General features: G+C 40.9%; 1 protein-coding gene across 6 annotated transcripts in view; it reads right to left on the reverse strand.

Annotated features, from left to right (window-relative positions):
* The window catches only part of CSNK1G1 (casein kinase 1 gamma 1), a 70,700-nt gene that overhangs the window by 41,762 nt on the left and 4,403 nt on the right, over positions 1-24,535 (reverse strand). For all 6 annotated transcript variants that reach the window (XM_084817010.1, XM_084817008.1, XM_084817007.1 and 3 more), the window contains exons 2-5: positions 11,288-11,679; positions 5,954-5,994; positions 5,177-5,246; positions 2,439-2,590 (exon numbers count right to left, since the gene is read on the reverse strand). In XM_084817010.1, the coding sequence (XP_084673136.1) occupies positions 2,439-2,590; positions 5,177-5,246; positions 5,954-5,994; positions 11,288-11,465 (441 nt within the window). In that variant the 5' untranslated portion in view covers positions 11,466-11,679. The remainder of the gene's footprint in view (positions 1-2,438; positions 2,591-5,176; positions 5,247-5,953; positions 5,995-11,287; positions 11,680-24,535) is intronic.

Genomic DNA, 24,535 nt, shown 5'->3' on the forward strand with positions numbered 1-24,535 from the left:
TGCCAAGAGAACACGCTGATCATGGCAAACACTCCTTTCCAAAAGCACAAGAGGCGACTCTACACATGGACATCACCAGATGGTCAATATCGAAATCAGATTGATTATGTACTTTGCAGCCAAAGATGGAGAAGCTCTATACAGTCAGTAAAAACAAGACCTGGAGCTGACTGTGGCTCAGATCATGAGCTTCTCATTGCAAAATTTCGGCTTAAATTGAAGAATGTAGGGAAAACCACTAAGCCATTCCGGTATGACCTAAATCATATCCCTTATGAATATACAGTGGAGGTGACGAATAGATTTAAGGGATTAGACCCGATAGACAGAGTGCCTGAGGAACTATGGACGGAGGTCCGTAACATTGTTCAGGAGGCAGCAACTCAATCCATCCCAAAGAAAAAGACATGCAAGAAAGCCAAGTGGCTGTCTGATGAGGCTTTACAAGTAGCTGAGGAAAGAAGGGAAGCGAAAAGCAAGGGAGAAAGGGGAAGATATAGCCAAGTGAATGCAGAGTTCCAGAGAATAGCAAGGAGAGACAAGAAGGCCTTCTTAAATGAACAATGCAAAGAAATCGAGGAAAACAACAGAATGGGAAAGACTAGAGATCTTTTCAAGAAAATCGGAGATCTCAAGGGAACGTTTTGTGCAAAGAAGGGCATGATAAAGGACAAAGAAGTAAGAGACCTAACAGAAGCGGATGAGATTAAGAAGAGGTGGAAAGAATACACAGAAGAACTATACAGGAAAGATCTGAATGTCCCTGATAGCCACGATAGTGCGGTCACTGAACTTGAACCGGACATCCTCAAGAGTGAAGTCAAGTGGGCCTTAGGAAGCATTACTAACAACAAAGCTGGCGGAGATGACAGTCTTCTAGCTGAGCTATTTAAAATCCTAAAAGATGATGCTGTTAAAGTGCTGCATTCAATATGCCAACAAATTTGGAACACTCAACAGGGGCCACAAGACTGGAAAAGGTCAGTTTACATTCCAATTCCAAAGAAGGGCAACGCCAAAGAGTGTTCAAACTACCATACAATTGCGCTCATTTCACATGCCAGCAAGATTATGCTCAAAATCCTTCAAGCTAGGCTTCAGCAGTATGTGAACCAAGAACTACCGGAAGTACAAGCAGGGTTTCGAAGAGGCAGAGGAACTAGAGATCAAATCGCCAACATTCGCTGGATCATGGAGAAAGCAAGAGAATTCCAGAAAAACATCCATTTCTGCTTCATTGACTACGCTAAAGCCTTTGATTGTGTGGATCACAACAAACTGTGGCAAATTCTTAAAGTGATGGGAGTACCAGACCACCTTAGCTGTCTCCTGAGAAACCTGTACAAGAGTCAAGAAGCAACAGTAAGAACCAGACATGGAACAACTGAGTGGTTCAAAATTGGGAAAGGAGTACGACAAGGCTGCATATTGTCACCCTGCTTATTTAACTTATATGCAGAGTACATCATGAGAAACGCCGGGTTGGATGAATCACAGGTCGGAATTAAGATTGCCGGGAGAATTATCAACAACCTCAGATATGCAGACGATACTACCCTAATGGCAGAAAGTGAAGACGTTCTAAACAGCCTCTTGTTGAGGGTGAAAGTGGAGAGTGCAAAAGCTGGTTTGAAACTCAACAAAAAAACGAAGATCATGGCATCTGGCTCCATCACTTCCTGGCATATAGAAGGGGAAGAAATGGAAGCAGTGACAGATTTTATTTTCTTGGGCTCCAAGATCACCGCAGACGGTGACTGTAGCCATGAAATTAAAAGACGCTTGCTCCTTGGGAGGAAAGCTATGGCAAACCTAGACAATGTAGTAAGAAGCAGAGACATCACCGTGCTGACAAAGGTCCGTCTAATCAAAGCTATGGTTTCCCCAGTAGTAACGTACGGCTGTGAGAGCTGGACTATAAGGAAGGCTGAGCGCCGAAGAATTGATGCTTTCGAACTGTGGTGCTGGAGAAGACTCTGACGAGTCCCCTGGACTGCAAGGAGGTCAAATCAGTCAATCCTAAAGGAAATCAACCCTGACTGTTCATTGGAAGGACAGATACTGAAGCTGAAGCTCAAATATTTTGGCCACCTAATGCGAAGAGAAAACTCACTGGAAAAGACCCTGATGCTGGAAAAGATTGAAGGCAAAAGGAGAAGGGGATGGCAGAGGATGAGATGGCTAGATAGCATCACCGATGCAATGAATATGAACTTGAGCACACTCAGGGAGAGAGCAGAGGACAGGAAGACCTGGCGTGCTATGGTCCATGGGGTCACGAAGAGTTGGACACGACTTAATGACTGAACAACAACTTTTAAACTATTTTATATTGGAACATGTGGGGGCGGGGGAGGGGTTAAACAAACCAACAAGCACGTACAGTTTTGGAAATCGTAATGATAAATCAAACAAGGTGAATCCCTTTCTTTACTCACCAGCTGGATTGCTATCATTAAGACAGTCTTCAGAGTGAATGTTCTATCACAGAGGTCAAACAAATCCTCCAAACTTGGACCAAGGAGTTCAAGTACCATGGCATTGTACTTTCCACATGGCCCATAGTAATACACTTGGGGGAAGCCTTCAACTGAAAGTATACCAAAGGGCAAAAATTAATCCATCAAGAGGACAGCAGAATCATCACTACTATTATATGGACATTTCCCAGAGCCAGTCAAATTGGTAGATAGATCTGAGAACCATTTTAGGGTGCAATCCTATGCATGTTTAGACAGATAAAAGTCCTATAACTCTCAGCATACCCCAGCCACCATGCATAGGATTGCGCCCTTAATGACTTAATCTATCTCCCCATCACATCACTACTGCTAACCCTAGCATTTCATGTGTGGGTTGTTCGTTTGGTTTGGATAGAGGATGACCCAAGATTTGTGAGTTAAGAAGATAAAGACTAGCACAGCAATTCTGGCCAATACTTTTTGTCCAAAATCTGCCTCTCTGACAGAATTAATAGCCCATCATTACATTTTATGGCTGTGATCCAAAGAGCTACTTGGTGTGTCCAAGGGTACCTGCATGTGCACTGGGATATTTTGTCCTTTAAAAACAAAACAAAACTAAATACTATCAGACTCCTTTTGAAACTTCCCCCAGTTCATGACACAACAAAGGGAATCACTATTTGAGAAACCCAGTTTAAAGCTCCTTTAGGCACACAGAGTTGAGTAGTTTTTTGGATCTTGACATATGTCTGTGTCCCTAGACTGATTCTCTAAAATGAAATTTTATCTCTTGCAACTATTCCACATAATGAGTAGTACCAATTACATCTTCCCACTGACAGAACTACTTTCATCAGCAGAATGGGGAAGGGGGCAATTCCCCTCTCCCTGCAGCCCTCCCATGTGTCCTCAAAATCTGCTCTTGTGGGTGGGGGACACGAGGGGCTGTAGAGAATTGGTGGCGCAGGGAGAGGACACAGTCCTGCTGTGCAAGCAGGCTTCCACTCACACAATGTTGGATTTCATCCAATAGGTTTCCAAATCTGGAAGTCACAGCCACACACAGCTTTAATATATGCTGTTCAAACAGTTTTGACTGGGCTGTGAAGAATGCAAATCAGTCAAATCAGAGAGCACCATGACTTCAAAGAGAGCAGAATACTGTTTTATATATTATAGAGGATTATTATGAGTTCCTCACAGCAAAGCTAAACATCTCAGCCTCACTACTAAATTTCAAAAGTCCCTTTTCAGCCATTAAAAAACACATGAATATTTGTTCCTTGTAAAGAAATCCTTTCCTGGATTGAACACCTGTCCAACAGATTCCCTTACAAATTGTAAAAAGAACTACAAAACTATTGACTTTAAATAGTTGTTCCATGAAAGCCTTCCTCCAGCTGATGTTGACTTTTTCCTCCAGCAGTATCGTTTAAGCGCCTGAATATTTAACTGCTTTGAAACCAGTTTCATAACCAGCAATGCTCATTGTAACCAAATGTCTTAAAGATATTTGACCTCTTTATATTTCTTCTGCAGCAGAACTTCAAGTTAAAAACAAGCATGGGCATATGAATTGGTTGCAGAAGCTTTCGCTTGCATATTTTCCTCCAGAATTTATTATTAGAACTAGAATTAGGCTTCAGGGCCATCTCAAGATATTTTAGCATCTGAGATCTTCCTGTACATTAGAAGTGTGGTTGTAGAAGACAGTATTGTTATTATTGTTGTTCATAAATGCATACTCATTAAGGAATGAGTTAGCTCTTCATCAAGAAAGCAGTAGAGTTCTGCAGCACTACAAAACAACTACCTGGGGGGGGGATTGCCCACCACTAACCTCATGGATTTCATCCAGGCGTATGTGTGTCATTACTGAATAAAGCACTTCAAAATCTTCTCCTTCTTCCTTCACATACTGACTCTCACCATAGGCTGGGCATACTGATTCTCTTTACTACTTTGACAGCCAACAAAACTCTAGCCTACAGGAGATAAGCTATGTCCTTCACACTCCTTTTTAAAGATTTTACTTCTCCAGGCCTCTTGCTACAGATGCACACAACTTTAAAATTGCACACTTTTCATGGACAGATGTTTTAAATGAGACTGCTTCCATTTAGGAAATAGAATAAGATCAAGTAGCATTTAATTTTGATTCATATCCTGCCCTACATGTTCTGCATTTTACTTCTTCTCACAGAGCAGTTAACCTATGGAATTCACTGCCACATGATGTGGAGATGGTCACTGGGGGCCTTTGGTTCGATCCAGCAGGACTGCCCTTATGCTCACCCTACTGGGCATTATGTATCCACGGTGGCTACTTCCATGTATCCTAAGGGAGTCACCATGTTAAGTTTCTAGTGAACCAGCTACAACCCTCAATACAGGTATTATGTGCACCTTCTACACAGATATATCTGTAAGCTTGCCCATTTAACAGAACACAATGATCATGTGAGTTCTATTTCCATCTACACTGGAGATACAAAGTTAAACAAATCTTGAGCATTTCTGCAGTCCTCAACAGTAGACCAGCCAAGGATCAGCAGTACTTAAGTTATGTAGCAATGCTGATGAATGTGCTCCTGTAATTTCTAGGAATGCTGCCGATGGGGTTTCAAATACATGCTTGGGTCAACTACAAGCTCTAATATGCTCCTTTATTACCACAATCTATTCTCATTCCTAGGAGAAACATTACTTACCTGTACAGCCAATGTGTTTATAAAACCTATACTCTAAATGCAGCTGTGGGGCACGGGATTTTAATGGCTCCTATAAAAACAGAGAATGAAGAAACCGTCAAATTAAACTGTGCTCTATGGCAGACTCTGCATTTCTCAAAGTTTTAAGAAAAGCCTAGTACCAGCAGTAAGCTTAATTAGATATGAAAATTTGCTACCCAATCCCTGGTCCTCTACCTCCAATGTAAAATGTCAGGCCTCAGTTCATGAGAGGACAACCTCAACAGAGTTAAGAGATTGAAGATAAACATCCCAACTTCACGGTCAAATCATCAGATATGAATGTGTGATTCATATTAAACATTTTATCAAATAACATGACCTGGGACAAACATCAGAAATAATATGTTATGTTTTATATTTGGTAAGTTAGAATAAAAAGTGGTTATTCACCAAAAACACTACTAAGGGCACAATCTTATGCATGTTTAGACAGAAAAAAATAGCTGCCTGTGAAATGCTGGGAGTTGTATGACTTTTTACTATCAAAACATGTATAGGATTGCACCCTAAACCTTTTGGTATGTTATCATCAAGACAGCTTTCCAAAGCTGTCTTTATGGAAGCATATCATTAATAGGTTTATAGCAGGACCATTCTACCAGGATTCTGTAAGTACACTTTGCATGGATGTCCAGGAAATACAATCTAGAACAGAGGCCGAATTATGAAAAAGTTGTCATATTTTGCCTAACATTCAGAATTGGAAAGATGTTTTAAAACCGAAGGTCTACTCACCAGTTTGATTGCTACGTATTCATTTGTGTAAAGATTTTTGCCTGCAAAAGAAACAAAGAGGCTTCCAGTATCACAATTGCGACAAATCAGTCATTATTTTTTCATTTTTCTAGCTTATAAAATGAAAAATTGGTTTACCATATAATATTGGCTAGGTTCAGACAACACAATAACCCACACTCAAGGGCTGAGTATGGGTTAAGTGTGGATTGTCGTTGAAATGTGGGTTATCATGTTGTCTGAACCCAGCTGAACTAACAAACCATGATTTGTTAACCACAAACAACCCACAGTCCACAACCCAACAACAAACCATGGGTTCTCTTCATGGTTTGATAGCGTGGCTGGGTTCAGACTGCACAGTAAACCGTGGTTCAACATCCCACAGTTCAACAACAACCCAAACTCAACCGATACTCAACCCTTGAGTGTGGGTTATCGTGTTGTCTGAGCCCAGTCATTATCAATTTAAGCTCAGTATGTTATAGCTAGTTACTTCCTTAGTATTATTATCGATGGTTGGTTTGAAACTCACATTATCCCCTATATATTATCTTCTTTGAAAATAAGCATAAGGTTGATGTTTTAATGTTTATTTTAAAAAATGTTTAAAAGAAGAAAGATCCAGAAGTTTTCTGAGAAAAGTATGACCAGGATATGCCCCTAAGAAAAACAAAGAAGGAAAAGAAGGCAAAACAAAACCAGAGTTTGACAAAAGGAGAGTTTAGAAATGGTCAGCTAGATAGTACATTACATATAGATGTATATTTAAAGTTTAAACCTGCATATATAACAGTTAACTGGAATATATGATCATAGTGCCCCATGCTTATATTTTTCTTCAGGTTTAACTAAACTTTGAGTTGAACACTTTTTAAAACAGACACATTAAAAAAGTCTGAATACAAAATTCCCCATTCTTGAGTTACAGAATTTTGGAATTTTGGCACAAATTTTAAAAAATGGATTAATGCTCAGACTTGTTCACAGGAGGCTTAACACTGCCGATTCTTACCAAGCCTTGGCGTAAAAACAACAAGATACTATTCTTGTCTCTCTCCATTAAATACAAAAGTTTAATTTTTGCAAGTAGTGCAATTGACTAGAACTACATATTCCACGACTACTTTGTATTCTTATAACCTGTCTCCATTTTTCCTATGCAAAGCAGTACCAAGAATGAGTGATTTGCAAGGGAAAAGGAGGCAGCGGTGGTGTGCTTAATCCTGCCCTTACATGGCACTTTCCTCCTGCAAGTCTCCCTTGCCCAGCTGGGTATTTCTGACCAACATCTGCAATGGAAGCAACCAACTCCTTGCTGGGGAAAAGTAGCAGTTTTAGTGATGAGGTGTTGCAGAGTAAAAAGTAATGGGGAGGGAAAGTTCGAACTGTTCCTTCTGCAAATTATTAGCACAGATGCCACAAGCCCTGAAAGTTTTCTGAAGCACATGACAGAATATAAATGGAATAAACAAATGCAACAGATTACATTGTGCTAAAATATTAGGATAATAGTCACAGCACGCTCTTTCTGTACATCCAGACACAGTGAGAAGTTCCCAATATTTTTCATTTCAATATAGAACTCATACCTATATAGGACAATTTTGTTTACAAGAGGTACTCAGCTATACCTGCTGTAATTGGGAATTCTCATGTATAAAGAATTTGTGTGCAAAAATGAAGAGACTGAGCCAGCTCAATTTCACTCCTCCACCGTGATCCCTATGCAGGGAATTTAACAGAGGAATGAAAGAGACTTCTGCAGAGAGGCAGCAGCAATCTTCTGCCTCCCTCTGCACAGAGATTAAGTTCTCTATACATAGAGGGGCACAAAGTGATCACTCCTGTCTCTTTCTGCATGATTTATTTGATTTATATCCCCCTCTTTTCTACCAAAAAATGGCACTCAAAGCAGCTATGATGGTGTGGCTTTGGGAGGGTACACCCCCTGATGTCATGCAGCTCCTGGGGCTAAATTGTTCCCCACCCTGGCTATAAAGGTTTTGGTAATAGTTTTATTAGAGTCAGGTCTGTGAGTGGTACCTTCCACATTGTAAACAAACTTGTCCTATATGGCTATGAGTTATATTTTGATATGAAAAGTAGTCTGGTTGCATACAGAAAGCCACTGAGGCATAAAAGGAAAAAAGGTTAGTTAATGAAGTTGTACAAAGCACCACTCTATGCTTAAAAGCAGGAAAGGGGATGAGAACTAATCTAAAGCACAGACAACACAACTGGAACACAAAGCAAGGTTATTTTTTAAGTTGTATAAGGTATATTTCAGTCATAACTGGATGCATAGGTCATGGATTATTAGAAAATAATCCTATTATGATTTTGACTCTAGTTGATTTGTAGTCTAAATTTACATTGTATGTTGTTTGCAATTTATTATTTTTATATTATGTTTTTATTCTATTCTGTATTTTTGTAAGCTACTGACCATAACAGGTAAGGAATGATATACATTTGGGAAATAAATAAATCTAAAAATGCTAGAAATCAAATAGAACTGACCCTTGTAGGTCAATAATAGGAATAACTGTACTCATATACAGAAAACATGCAGAGAATTAATGGGGCTACTGCATGTTAAGAACAGGGCCACTGCATGCTAAGAATGGGTAAGGTATCAATGACAGCTTGTATAAATATTTCTGCCAAATATTTTAGTATGGATTTTGACCTGCATCAGAATCACCTCTGATCTAGTGAGTTAAAAATCATGTTCATCAAAGAACCTCAAAAGAGCTGTCAATGAATTTATAAGGCCAAAAGCAATGTTCAATAGATCAAACTCTGGGATGGTATCCAATAGCTCTAAAATAGCTATCATTGTACTTGAAAGAGCACACACAGTGCAGGTAGAACTTTTAATTTCAGTGTCCTAAAACAAATATTCAAGAACAGGTTACATTTTGCATCTGTATTCAAATATAGCAAATTAGAACCTGTACAGTCCCTTTGTGGGAAGGGAAGAATAGGTCTCTGGTTACTTCCCTGGGCTCTCTCACACACCCTATTTCAGTCTGCTCTCTAAGAGACTTAAGAGATGGTTACTTGAAAAACGCTTTTGCATTGCCATCATCACTGCTTTGGGAGCCTGTTGTAGTAAACAGCTTCTTTCAACGATATCACTTTCTCTTTATGCACTTCCTTGATTTAGTTGCTCCAGCCTGGACTGTCATCACATTCTGGAGCATAGCCTTCAATCTTCATAGACTCCGAACTTTTGCCTTCCCCTTCAAAGCTAACATGGGCTGGGTTGCAACCGCAGATGCCCGAATACCCGGAGATCTGTGGAATTGAAACGTGGCTTGCTGAGCACGTTTCACCATCACAGAATTTGTAGCCAAAGAAATCCAACGTAGACAGAAGTAACAGAAAAGCAGCCACACAACAATTAAAAGACTATATACTTGCTTCTGAGATAGATATATAGATATAGATATAGATATAGATATATAGATATGAACTTCCCAGTGATAATCAAACATAGGGTTGTTTTTTTCTTTTGGAAGAATTTTATATATTAAGGCAGGGATGCAGAACCTTAGCAGTGCAGGGCACCCCAACCCAGCCCACACTGTCTCTTGGGGTTCCTCCAAAGAGTGGGGCTTAGGCTCCAAGCCATGCTGCCCTGGATGAAACCCTTTGGAAGGTATCCCCACTACTTTCTCCAGTCTGAGATCAGAGATAACAACAGGGATTCCCCTGCTGGTATGTGCCAGCTGGGGAATCCCTGCTATTATCTTCAATCCCAGATAGCAGCTGGGATGCCGGGTAGCAGGGGATAGGACTCACCCACACACAGGGTAGAATGGGCCCTTCACCCCAAAACAGTTCTGCACTCCTATATTAAGGTATTTCAAACATGTCAATTAACAGGGCAATCCCACCTGTAGAGTTGGAATGCTACAAGTTCAGAGTGTCTGACATATCCAAAGCCCTACTGGCTCCTGCTGGCAGGATGGAAGTGAGGAAGAAGCAGCATTCTGCTTGCAATGGGAGAGAAATTCACACTAGCCCCAGGGCTGGTGTAAATTTCCCACCTTGTAAGAGCTTATCAGGGACTGGGAGGGACTTAGGAACCTGCAGGCTCAAGGCCTCCCCCAATCCTTCAACACTACGCCCCTGATCCACCCTCTTTTCACCTCTCCCCAAACTCATGCTCCAACTTTGGGAAGGTATGTAATGCTGAACTTTCTGCAGGGGCAGGGAGGGGGGATCTAAGGTCAGATCTCCTTCAAGGTAAGCGCTCTCTCTCGGGCCTCAGGGGGAAATATCTGCTATTTCCTATGGCCCCTAGGGTGCCCTCCCAGGGTCCATAGGATTGCACTGTAAGTTGTTTATTTTATAAAAAAGGTAAACAAGGCATGTATTGACCTTGTTCGGACATAACAGCAGCATTCAGCACCAATTCATCGGTTAATTAACAATTTGTGGGTTTGTTCTTGGGTTAACTTGAGGTTGTTTAACCCACAAACAATCCCAAGCACCTGGGTTCAGACATAACGTCCAAATAACCCCAATACTTTCCATCTGAATTGCAATTTTTCACATAGAATTAAGAATGTACATACATAAACACTCTAGATTCAGTTACAAACAAAATAACTTATGTAGCATTTTAATTACTGAGTGCTTCACTGGCTTTATTCTATTTGCCCTCACAACAACCTTGTGAGATAGGTCACTGTTATTCCCATATTACAAATGGGGAATGTAGGCTATGAGGTATCCATTTACCCAAGGTCACGCAATTAGATCATGGAAAAGATGGAACATTAACGCAGATCTCCAACATCCACTTCCAAGTCCCTAAAAATTAAAGCTTCTCTGAAGCTGCCAAGAATTATAACGCAATGCCTCTTTATAGCTCTTCAGATAAGGTCTTTAAAACATAATCTCTCCCTTGCATGGCTTTAAATTGCATGGTAAATAAATTTTTACTAAGTAAATGAAAGTACACCTAGGTAAATAAATTTTAACAACTGAAATATACTGAATTCTAAATCAATAAAGTTGGTTAAATCTGCACAAAGCTGCATATGAAGCTTTGTAGCATGTAGAGACACTGTTTTTAGGTGATGCATATACCGTATGTGTATGTTGTAGCAGGGATCATCCTAGATAGGGCATTCCCTCACACAGAAGGGGAAATGCCTTTTCTATGCTGACACCTGTTATTTGCAGTTTTTATATATATATTAAAGATGTATTGCCCAGTTAATTGCAGCACCTTTTTAGTTGGTCAAAAGGTTTTTAACCAATTGACTGATACAGTACAACCCTAATGGCAAGCCAGTGAAACTGCTAAGCTCTTACCTAGTCTGAGCTCTCCAAAATTTCCACAGCCTATCTTCTTGCCAACTCTGAAATTGGGTCCAACCATAAGAACACCAGACGCTGAAGTAGAGCTTGATGCTCGGGAACTGTGTGTACTTCTTCCTGGATTCCCCTTTCCTGTTCGCCTTTCATCTTTCTCTCTAGTAAGATGGTCCATGATCTTAAAATAAAAATATCTCCCAGTAAGCAGGATTTGGACTTTGGACTTATTCTTGTAGAGAGAAATATATATCCAGATGAAACATTGGGTCAAACTATAAAATCATTTGGAGATTTTTTGGCATCATATCCGGGTTCTTCAGGTACTGCCACCGAACATTTGATAGGCGATTGCAGAGTCCTCCACGAGGTAGAGGAAAATCTTATACAACCTATAACAGAGAGAAAAAAGGGCAACTGTAAGACCAAAATTCTATTTATAAAAGAACAAGCTGCTCACTAAAATAGAACTCAACGATAGCTATTTTGGAGTGAGCATTTTCAGCTAGTTGATCAGTTCTAGTATAACCCTTTGTTGTTTCATGTTATAGAAAATTTAAACTTGAACAGAAGGACATTCCCCTTTCCACTCTCAGACCAGCCATCAATGATGGCAGGTTTCTCCAATTTCTACAGTCACACAATTTTCAACTGAAGATATTTAGGAGCCCTTTTGGAATGATGCAGTAGGCATTCTAGTTGCTATATGGTCTAGATGACAAGTGTCTTGACTTTATATCCGTTGACAATGAATTGGATATAGCTGCACATTGATGATGGTCTTAATGAAGAATGTTAATGAGACTGAATGTGCAGTGCAAAGGGAAACACAGAAGAGGTTTGATAGCAGTAACTCTTATGCACGCAAATGGCATAGATACATTGTACAAATCACATCCTAAAACAGCCTTCCCCAACCTGGTGCCCTCCAGATATTTTTTGGACAACTCCCAGCATCCCTGACCATTGCCCATGCACACTGGGGTTGATGGGAATTGACATCCACAACATCTGCAAGGCACCACTTGGGGAAGACTGTCGTAGAACATGTCAATCAGTGCTTTGGCTAGAAGAAGCATGCAGTTTAAACATTAGGTTTGGCCATACACAGGCCTGTATATTTTTGTGCATTACCGAAAAGGTAGCACATTTACGTTTCTCAATGAGTGGATGTCTGATATAGAATATTCCACATGACATACACAGAGTTAAAATCCAGAGTTCTTTCATTGTCTTTTCAATCTGTTTTTGTGCTGAAGTTATTCCTGTTCTGCTTTGTTTAGCAGTATTTGTATTGTGTTTAGATTTGATTGTTTTAATTCTAAACTATAAACAGCGCTGGATTTGAAACTGAAGAATGGGGCATTAAATATTTAAAATAAGAATGGGTTTCAAAAACAGAATCCTATCATTGTTGTGCAAGATCCAGATTTTAAACACACTAACAATATTGATTCAACTAAGTATTGTCAGCATTTGGTTTTAAATGTTAGAAGGAAAGCCAAATGTTTTCTACCCAGAAATATAACAACTACTAACAACACAAGAAGAGCCATGCTGAATAAAACCAAGGGTCTATCTCAGTGATCTTCATTATTTCTCAAGGAAGAGCCACTCTGGATGCTGGTGCTGCCACTGAGGCTACTTGGAGGCCTCTCCCTCCCCCAGTCAAGCTGTGCACTAAACTCAGCTAGAGGCTTTTGGGGACCTCTCCTCCTGTCCCCCTCCATGTTGTCCAAGCAAGGCCTCAGTAGTTTGTCAACAGGCAGGCACATTCTGACATGCTCACTTGGTCCTTGCACTGGAATGGATCTTCTTCTCATCACTAAGAGAGTGCTCTGCTCAATGCTGCAAAATCTCTCAGCATGGGTCAACACTGTGCTCTCTCGTGCCCACACATTCAATTTCCCCTCTACCTCCAGTGCCTACACAGCGCACAACTGCAGCTAGCCAGTCATGTTGCTCTTTGCTGCTTGGGCTCCTCCCCCTGCATTCTCCTCTTCCCTCCCCTCCCCTCCCCAGCCACCTTACAGCTGACAAACAGCAGGTTTCCGGATTCCCCACCCCGGAAACCTCCTCCAGTAGCCCAAATCACGGCAGCCGGTCCACTGCTATAGCAAATAACAAGGCAAAGCTAGAGAATCCCTACTGAGAACAGCTACTGAAAAAACAGCAGTAGAGAGTGAATGAGAGAGGTGGAAGGCAACGCTTGAGGTGATTAGGAGCTCCCACCAGCCCTCAGGCCTTGCAGAGAAGAACCCTGGTCTATTCTAGTACAGCATTTCGTTCATACAGTGGCCAACCAACTGCCTCTAGGAAGTACGTGAATGCAACAGCACCATCCTGCTCATGTTTCCCAACAACTGGTAGAGAGGCATATTGGCATACTACCTGTGAATGTGCATGCACACACACAAACACTGTTCAAAGAAGCTTAAAGGTAAAGGTAAAGGTGTCCCCAACCAGTCGTGTCTGACTCTAGGGGGTGGTGCTCATCTCCATTTCTAAGCCGAAGAGCCAGCGCTGTCCGAAGACGCTTCCGTGGTCATGCGGCCGGCATGACTGAACACCAAGGTGCACGGAACGCTGTTACCTTTCCCGCCAAAGCGGTATCTATTTATCTACTTGCAATTTCTTGCTTTCGAACTGCTAGGTTGGCAAGAGAAGCTTACTCCCAGGTAAATGGGTATAGGAATACAGAGACAGTTGTTAATTTTGGCCAGGGTTTGCACAAGCAAATCAAGCCCTCTGATTCTTGGAGGTTCCACAGATTCAAAACATGTGACCTATTACCACCAGCTCTAGAGACAGTGAGATAGTTAGTTCTATTGTATTCAAATCTAAATAACAGTTTATGTCCATGTACTTTTAAATGTCTGCAGCCTCATAGAGAGTTCTCTGCATCAGTGTTGCCTAGCATTTAAGAATTATAATCTACTTGTTACCATGCACTTGCTTTGAGGGAGACATAAAACAAAAAGGTGACAATTGATTTCCTGAACAGACTGTGATACTTTTAACTTCAGAATGACTAACTGAACCTGCACTCCAAAACCAATATACACATTGGTCAAACAAACATGAGAGTTCATTGACATAATTTGAACATACTATAGTAACAGACCTCAATGACATTCTGAAGCTTATTTCAGACGAGTCCATCTATGAGAACAAAAAATGAGATCAGAAACTGCAAGTGTTTTAACTTGCTAGGGCTGCAATAACACTGAATTAAGAATCCATTGTTTTGTGTGCCTTGCTGCAAAGGCAAGACTGACTGCTTCTATACTATGACATTCCCTAGTCCTACCCACGTATGAAAGAAAATTAATTTATGCTATATGACAGTACACACAATTTGACTGAAATTACTCAGACTGCATTAACTTGCACTTCTTGGAAGCAGAATCTATTCCCACATTTAAAACATGTGCTTCTCTACTCATTATTGCATGCCCCCTCCTCAGCAACATGTTCCTGAAGCTTTATCAGAAAGTCTTTATGATACAAATAAGATATGACCTAGTGTCCATCCACCAAATTTTACAATATAGGAATAGTTCTGTTCAAAAGAACAACGGTGCTTTTACCTGTACCCTGTCTCAAACAATAGCCAAATCCAAATGCTTCAAAGGTGTTAACAAAAGCAGGTATTAATACAGAATTCTGTTAATTTTTTAGTTATTTAGGATGCAATCCTATGCATGTTTAGACGGAAAAAAGCCCTACAACTCCCAGCATGCCCCAGCCAACCATGCTGGCTTGGGCATGCTAGGACTTGTAGGCCTTTTTCCATCTAAACATGCATAGGATTGCGCCCTTAAAATATTTTTAGGCTGCCTTTCAGGGCAGGAGCCCTCCCATGACAGCTTACAGTACAATTCATATAATTAAACCTAACCTACTACTCCAAATCTTCTCCAGTTTGAGAACACCAGAAACAGTAGGATATATTCCCAGAGCTGCTGAAACCTCATCTCATTTAGTCCAATCCTCTCTTTAACTCACTTACAAGATGGGTCATTTCTACCTCCATTCACAAATTGATCTTTTTTCTTTTAACCTGGCCTTCACTATAGGGTAAACTATCTTCTATGAGCAAATGTTGTCATATACCAAGTCTAGCTCAGTATTGTCTCTTCTGACAGCAGTTCCACTTCAGCCCTGCTACCTGAAATATTGAACCTTGAAGATTGAGGAATGTTGAAGATTGAACCTGGAACCTTATCCATGGCAAAGCATGTAGGCTACGACCCTTCCACTGTTCCCTATTTAGGGTTGTTTTTACCCTGAACTTAAAATGTTTTATGCGCTGCTTCATATGGAAGGCATGCCATGCCCCTAATCATTTTTCTTGTAAGTATTCTAGTTTATTGTATCTCCATTCAGATTAAACCACCACAATTGCACATAACTCTCTTGACTACTATCATCATAGGTAACCATTGCTAGATCTATCCTCCACAAATGCATTTAACCCTTTATTTTATGAGCCATGTAGAATTAATTGGATGCCACATTTTGTAGCACTGCATTCTATAATTTACTGAATCTAGACAGCTTAAAAACATGTTTTACTCATATTAGCTGTACATGGATCTTGACAGATGTGCTTAAATCCAAGGTTCTCAAACTGAGTCAAGCATTCTAGGCAGTCCAGACTGCCAGGATACTTGGAGTCATCAGTTGCTGCTGGAACAGCAGCTGCAGCTCCAATATCAACACTTCAAGCAACAGTTGGGAGGAATTAACTGCTCAGTTTCTGTCATTCTGGCAACTCTGAGAGCAGCCATGGGAGGTTCTTTTACCAGGCGAGAGTGTTTGGGAGCCTGGAGATGAGAAGGCCTGGAAAAAACTGAGAATGTCTGAGCACCTTTCTCATTTCTCTCCCCACCTCAGGTCTTAAAAAAAAAAAAACAGGTGAAAAGCTGGAAAATTGAAAAAATGGGGGGAAATCATTTAGAATAATGTATGAACTGCTTTTTAAGGTAGGAATTTACTGTTTTAGCTGCATTTTACTCCTGCAAAACAATTTCTAATAACTGTGCACAACAATCTACAAGCAAGGGTGGGGAACCTGTGGCCCTCCAGATGTTGTTCTCCTATCAAACTCCAACTCCTATCAGCCCCAGCCAGCATGTCCAATAGTCAGAGGTTATGGGAGCTGTAGTCCAACAATATCTAGAGGGTCACTGGTTCCCCACCCCTGATTTAAAGTATAAGGCAGCTTTCTCCAACCTGGTACCTACCAGATGTTTTGGATTACAACTGGTGTCAGGGTTGCCTCTGAGCATATAGAGTGTCAGAGTAGCTCAGATTCTGAGGAAGAGCTGCAACATGTGGGGGAGGAACTTTCCCAGGCTTCAGAGGCACAGCTGCATGGGGAGCCCTCCCCCCCTTCACACATCCCTAGGAGCGATAGCGGACAGGGGGAGGAGAGGGGAGAACAACCTGAACTTTTAGAGCAAGATGCAGATGCAGACGCAGGCACAAGCGGGAAGTCGCAGGAGCTGAACTTCGGCGCTCTGCCCAATTGGCTCGGCGTCAACAGCTGCGCCTGGACGTGTCACGGGAGAGGGGGAGAACTTCCCCTCCCACCCCTTAAGTTAAGAGAGCTTGCCACCTTTTTCCCCAAATGGTAGTTTCCCTTTGAACTCCCTGAAGGCTATTTCGTTTGTGTTCTGTGGGTCTCTAGCAATTTGCATCTGTATGCCTCATTAGGGTAAATGGAATTAAAGCCTTGGAAATGCAGCCTCTGGTCTGAGTGTCGATTTGGCTCTTGGAGTTCTCAGCCAGGCAAAAAGGGAATCCTGACAACTGGGGCTGATGACAGTTGGAAGCCCAAAACTGGAAGAGGTCAGGTTGGGGAAGCTTGGCATAAGGAATTACAACCCTCATATACTGTAGAAATGTACAATTCAAATGCAGTTCAGTTAGAGAGTGGGATCATTGCTTACAGTGTATGTACAGTCTTCTCACTGTCACCTTATGGAGTTATGGTGGTGTGTGGGGTAACATTTCTCCAGTTTCTGGATAATGCTTCCTGTTGAGGCTGTTTCTAAGCTTCTTTCATGCAGGATAGGCTATCAATGGCTACCAGTCATGAAAGCTATATATTACCTCTAGGATCAGAGGCAGTATGCCTCTGAATACCCATTGCGAAGGAACACCAGCAGGATAATGTTATAATTGTGCTCATGTTCTGCTTGTGGGCTTCCCATAGGTCTCTGGTTGGCCACTGTGTGAACAGAATGCTGGAGTAGATACACCTTTGGTCTGATCCAGTAGGGCTCTTCTTATGTTCAAGCTCAAATAATTAAAAAAAAAAAAAAACACCTTTGCTTACTACAATGCTGATGGTTTCTGTTCCAAACTCCCCCTGCCCTTATTTTCTCAACTGTCAAAAATCAAGATATGCTTAGGACCTTAGGGTGCAGCAGCTTGATGTTCCATCTTTAATACTGGGTATATTTGTCATTGTTTGAATAAAATGAAGGCATTTATACTTTACAATTAAATAAATAAAGCAAACTACTATCATGTACTAAGTTATACATGATGCATTACATGTTCTTAAAGTAATACAGTCTACCACTGATAAGAAAATAAGTATTGCATATATTTCAATTCCCCCCACCCTGCCAAATCTCCATTTATTTAAAACACACACACACACACACACACGCACACCAGATGGTGTTTTCACATGGCTTCAAAATTTCCAGACTTTTTACATCTCTAGAGACATGGCTGAGGGGGCAGCACTTTTGCTAGAAAATGTTTTAATACATATTCACCCCAATCATTTTTTTTTTTTACACAGCAGCAGGATATATGCCACTGCACATGAGAATCTCCACATGCTCACCCACCTAAGAGAGAGTTGCTGTGGGGCAAGGTGGTGATGGTGATGATGATGGTGACAGAACTTTGGTTAACTTTAGATCCCCTCCCCAAGTTCAGAAATTGTGAGACAAAACTAGCTTAAATATTGGCTAAACTTAATTGAAGCTCACCAATCCGTTGTCATTTTACTGTCTAGCTCATATGTGGATGTCGCAACATATGAAGTAAAGGCTGGCTTTATGATCTCATTTGGAAGGAGAGCCATTGCCAGTCAGAATTCATAATACTGGACTAGTTAGACAAATTGTCTGACCTGGTATTAGGCATCTCCCCATGTTCATATGAATACCATGTGTATCAGGACAGCAAATGACAAAAAACCCATGTAGAAGACACAAGGGGAAAAAAAGATCCAAGAAAGTGTACCCAAGAGAGTTTGTTTCATTTTTATCTAGAGAAAAAGGTAACACCAGGAGAGGTATTACAGAGATGTAGAAAGGTCTGCTCCTCCTCTCTTGGACTATGACTTAGTGTTAACCTAATTATTTGGTCATACCTGGCTCAGACAGGATAGGTACAAGAGCATTTTGCTGTTTATCCCAAAGAAAAATCTTTATGTTTCTAAGCTACATGTCTTGAGTAAAACCTAACTGGCTAGGCTGAAAGACTGCATCACCCTAGAATGTGAGAGACTCATAGAACTTAGGTGGCTGTGATAACATAATGCAATCCAAGCATATTCAGGGAGTACAACCACAACCACTAGGAAAGTGAGGCATCTTCATATTGAACAATACAAGCACCTTATTTTGTCTGTTACAAATAGTAAGTAGTAGCAGCCAAGTTTGGAAGTCTTGTGGATTATTTTTAGAGGAATAATAAAGATTACTGAGCACTTAAAAAACTAGGTGCTGTGCAGAACGACACAGCTTCTGCCTAACAATCTAATATAAATATTAGTTATTCCATTTCCTCGAATCCTCCTATACTGAAATAGAGTCCTGTAAAGGAAAGATAATCCTAGACATTGTGTGTCTGATTGCATATCTGTTCACCCACCAAATATTTCCTGTTTCTAGTTTGTGGAGTTCTTTCTGCTCACGTTCAGTCTGCCTAATAGAGTGAAAAGACTGGGAAGCTACATTAATAACTTTCAGCCCAGCAAGTCAAGAGTTGTGCCATTAGACATTCCCCTTGGAATCAAACCAAAAAGTTTGATCGGGGCTGGACGAGTTAAGTATCCTGAACCAGGCTTACCCTTGCCGCATAAAATGCTGGGACCTAAGCAGGAAATACAGATGGCACCTTTATTGCTGGGTTTTAAGAGAGCTCTAAAAACATTATTTCAATCCATAGTTGATTATTGCTGTGCTTCTGATTTAGTTGCTACTGCTCATTTTAAAGGAGTGCAATCTGGTTTTAATTGGGGGGTGGGTTTAGTATTGGGTCTTGCTATGGAATGTACTGTACACGAAGGTATTGGGCCTTGAAAGGGAGAATAAAAATATTTTAATCAATACAAAATAAAGGAAACATCATAAAACGTTTCAGCAAGGCCTCCAAAAAGGTACCCAAGAATTACTTTAGTCTTTTGATACATTTTGAATAAGCTGGAAGAAGAAATGCATGAGAAATATCTGAATTTAAAGTGTTTGCAGCCCTAAATCCAACTTTTGGTTAGTTTTTCTTTAGTTCAAATGAAGTTAGCTAACTTGAAGTGACTTTGTAGGCACTGAAGGTATATAAAAAAATAACACAGAGACTGTGATGCCATAATGAGGCTTTTAAAAAACCACGTCACTGGCCATGTTCAGATGCAATCGGGTCCAGGAGAATGCTGACTTATTGACCTGGTTCACACATAATGCTAACCCATAGTTTATTTACCCCATGATAAACTCATGGTTTGTTGCCCTATCCAGGATTTGTCTTGCAGACAATTGAACAAACCATATCCCTGGGTTGTTCGTTTCCCTCTTCCTTTGACTGCTCCCTCCCTGTATCCCAAATGCCTTTGCGGTGCTATAATACTGGCATGAAGAGTGGCTGGGTTTTTTGGCCACTCTTGCCTGTCACCTCTGTAGTCTGGTGAAATAAGCCATGAACAACCCATGGTTCTGGATTCTCACATAATGACAACCCATCATTTTAACAACCCAGAGTCCATAACCCAACAACAAACCATGGGTTCTCTTTCTGGGTTGTTCCTGGTTAACAAACCATGGTTTGTTAGCGCGGCTGGGTTTGCACATCATGACAACCCAAAATTCAACAACTCATGGGATAAATAAACCATGGGTTAGCATTCTGTGTGAATCAGGTCATTGCTTACAAGCAACATGCCGGTAAAATGGGAACAGCTGAGCAAACCATGCCCCTCCATGATCGATACTGATATCCAAACCAGGAACTCTATCTTGTCTTTTCCCAATCAAGTCAGAGTCATAAGCCAACAAACAATGGTGCTGGACTCTGGCTTGTATGGGGAGAGACAATGCTTCACTTGAAAAACAAAACACTATGACCATTACTGTGGTATGTCACCCATGTAGCTTATAATTCTTACTGTATTTTAACTGGTATGTAAATATTGGCTCGGTTCACACACAACAACCCAGCGTTCTGTGTTAACACATCATGATAAATTACCCAGACACTCTGTTTAGCAGGCACAAGGAACCAAGTGGAAGTGCTCAAGCCATGTTGACTATTTCGCTGGTTCATTCACATTCATTTAAAAAAAACCTCTGGGTTGTCATTGTATGCGAACCAGGCCATTAACTACTGACCCAGCTCACATGACTGTGGTATGATTAACAAGTCATGATGGCTTGTTTACCCTGCCACATGTGCCAGCCAGATTTCCCTGAATACCCTTGCTAGCACAGCTTGCTATGTTGGCTGAACCTGGGCTTTTTTTGAGGGGCAGCAGCCCTCAAATAACCAATGAGCTATTATTGTTGGGTTATTTGAGGGTTGCTGCCCACCCCAAACAAGCCATGCTGCCTAGGTCTGGATAATATGGCAAGCCATGCCAGTGAGGGTAATTAGGGAAATGTGACCAGCACACACAGCAGTGCCATGGCTTGTTAACCGGACTGCAATCATGCAAAGAGGCCCAGTAAGTCCAGGTTGAAAGAGATAAACATAGTATTATAAGGATCTCATTTTTTTTTCTTGAAATGGCACTTTTCTCAAGTGGCTCTTGTTTTGCACAGTACTAATATTTAACATTTATGTTATATAATGCACAAGTAATCCTAGATAATCAGATGATTAGAAGACAGTAGTATCTACTAGCACAGTACAAACACCATACCAACACAATACAAACAGAATAAAACGATCACACCACAGGCAAGAGGTTCCCAGAAATGGCAGTGCTACTTAATAATGATCGTGTAATGGAAAACTATCAAAAAGTATGCAAGTGTGAAAATGAATATGACTTGGGTTCAGTTACAAGAACACTAAACTGAAGGAACAAAGTAGAAGAGGAGCTAACAATCTGACTAGGGTTTGGGGTTTTGGTTTGAAAACACAACAAGTCAACTGAGTAAGTCAAAATGCCTATGACTTCACTGGATAAGCAAGCAAAACTGTGATCTAATATTACCGACTTGCCAACACATATCAATGCCTATATACAATTTAAATAAATCTGCATAGTTTAACTACCTATTTGCAGATCACTCAACAGCTGAAGGTGGTTGCCATGGAAGCAGCTCACAGTTGTGCCCACGCAACAGCACTAAGAAACTGAACAAGTAGGCGGCTACAGGAAGAGCTGAACCCTGATAGTGCAAAGAGGCTGGAAGGAGAATTTTGGAGCATTAAGTTTTGCTATATCCATATATCATGGCTTACAATAAATGTACTTAGTAAATATATGATTTGTTTTTCAAGTAATTAAAAGCAATATAAAAACAAGTGCCACTCCCGGCTCACTTACCTTGTTAGTGAGCTTGTCCCTACCATGGCAGGTATTAGTCCTCAGCCATTTTGTGTTTACAAGAAGTGTACAATATACCATGTGAAAGCCATATATTAAAAGACCTTGCCCACATATTTACAATAAAAAATGTTCTGAATTGAGCAGCAAATGAATGTTTACCATAAAGCCAACTATTTTAACTGATGTTATACTCTGCACTTATTCCCAGAATGTTCAATGCAGTTTTAAAAAAATCACATCAACATTTAAGACATTAGCATCTTAATTATAATCCAAACCAAGTAATTCTGAGTGTACTAGGATGTCTAAAGATGTTCCTAATTATGAGCATTACATTGCTTCGGGAATGGGTTCATGGCATTTCTGTGGCTAGTCCATTCTAACGGAACAGGAGGCCATCTCAAAAAGAGGGTCCACTATGATCCCCTGCTATTTTTTTACCTGCACAGGGTAGATAGCTGTACTCAAGGTACAGTTGGGCATATGTGGGGAAAGGTGTTTTCTTAGATATGCAGAACCCATGCTATATACACTTTTATGAAATAACACTATCACTGAACTGGGCCAGGAAGTTGATATCAATCCAACTCCCAGCACTGGCTGAATCAATTCCATCTTCCTAGCACTAGTCAGGTAGACAGGATGGACTATTCTGCTGAATCTTCCAAACTATTTTCAGTAGTAGTCCTATGTTTACAACAATGTAATAGTCAAACCTAGAAATTACAAAGGCATGAATGACAATTGCAAAAGTCCTTTTGGCCCAGTAGCTGACATAGCCAACAAATTAACTGAAGCTAGCAATACATGCTCCTGGCCAAAAAATGCAAACTGCATTACCAAGTCAGACAACATCTCTAGATGACACTTTTGTTCCCACAGGACTGTCAGTACCTTGTACCCACTAACTACTGACCAACCATTTCTGTCATATCTGGATACAGTTTTACCAGCCATTCAACAATAGCTGTTAGAATAATAGTTCCAGCTCTAAACCAGCATCTAACACTGAACAAAAATGAGAGAGCTCAGTGACGTGAACATATTTGATGACCCTGAATTCCAAATCCCCAGTGGTTTCCTATAGATATTGAACAAAACATCACAACAATGAAACCTGCTTTATCCTATTAAAGACAACTGGTCAACTCCAGTTATTGGTCAGCTCCAGGTTCTCTTGGATGAAACTGATTTTCTAGATCCGTTTCAATCCAGTTGCAGACCTGGATTTGGAACAGAAACTACTTTGGCCAACGTGTGGGATGACTTATGCCAGGAGGGGGACAAAGGGTGGTAACCCTATGGATACTCATGGACCTCTAAGCAGCTTTTGATACAATTGACCATGGTATCCTTCTGGACAGGCTGAGTTGGGATATAGGGCTGCTGTGTTACATTCACTCCACTTCCACATGGATGGCCAGTTCCAGAAGATGATGCTGAAGGATCATTGCTCTGTCTTATGGCAATTGTGTTATATGTTTCCTCAGGGCTTTATTTTATCCCCCATGGTTTTCAACATCTACATGAAACCACTGAGAGGCTATCTGGAGATGTGGGCTGAGGTGTCACCAATATGTGGCTGAACCCAGTTCTACTTCTTCTTTTCATCTAATACAGGCAAGGCACTTGATGTTCTGAACAGGTGCTTGGGCAGGGTAATGGACTGGATGAGGGACAATAAACTGAGATGCAGTCAAGACAAGAAAGATATATTTGTTGTAGGTAATTCATCTGCCCAGTTAAATGGTGTTCATCCTGTTCTGGAGGGGGGTGCACTTCCCCTAAAGGAAGAGGTTCAAAGTTTGGGGTGCTTTTAGATCCGTCATTGTCACTAGAGACATAGGTGACCTCAGAGGTTGGAGTGTCTTTTATCAGCTTAGGCTGATACCCCAACTACAACCCTACCCTGACAGAGAAAGCCTCCCAATGGATATTCATGCTCTGGTAGCCTCCCATTAAGATTATTGCAATGTGTTATACCTCGGATTGCCTTTGAAAAGGGTCTAGAAATATCCATTAGTCCAAAGCAGGGCAGCTAGACTGCTAACTGAAACTAGCAATGAGATCATATTATGCCACTACTTTGCCATCAGCACTGGCTGCCAATCCATTTCCGGGCCCAATTCAAAGTGCTGGTTTTAACCTTTTAAACATTAAACAGCTTTGGGCCACATTACCTGAAGGACTGTCTCCTCCCTATCTACCTGCTCAGACCCTAAGGTAATCATTTGAGAACCTCCTCCAGGTACTCCTGCCTAAAGAGGTGAGGCAGATGGCGTTTTCAGAAGTGGCACCCCATTTGTGGAATGCCCTCACAAGAGATGACTGTCTGGTGCCTATGTTATGGCCTTTTGGTTTTACTTGGCTTTTATGTGCTACAGTGTTTTTACTCTTTGCTGCTGGCTTTATCTTGGTTTTATTAGTAGTGGTTTTATTCATTGTTT

Source organism: Heloderma suspectum, chromosome 11, assembly GCF_057233095.1.
Source record: "Heloderma suspectum isolate Gila_16-S chromosome 11, 16-S_ref, whole genome shotgun sequence".
In the NCBI taxonomy this organism is placed as follows: domain Eukaryota; kingdom Metazoa; phylum Chordata; class Lepidosauria; order Squamata; family Helodermatidae; genus Heloderma; species Heloderma suspectum.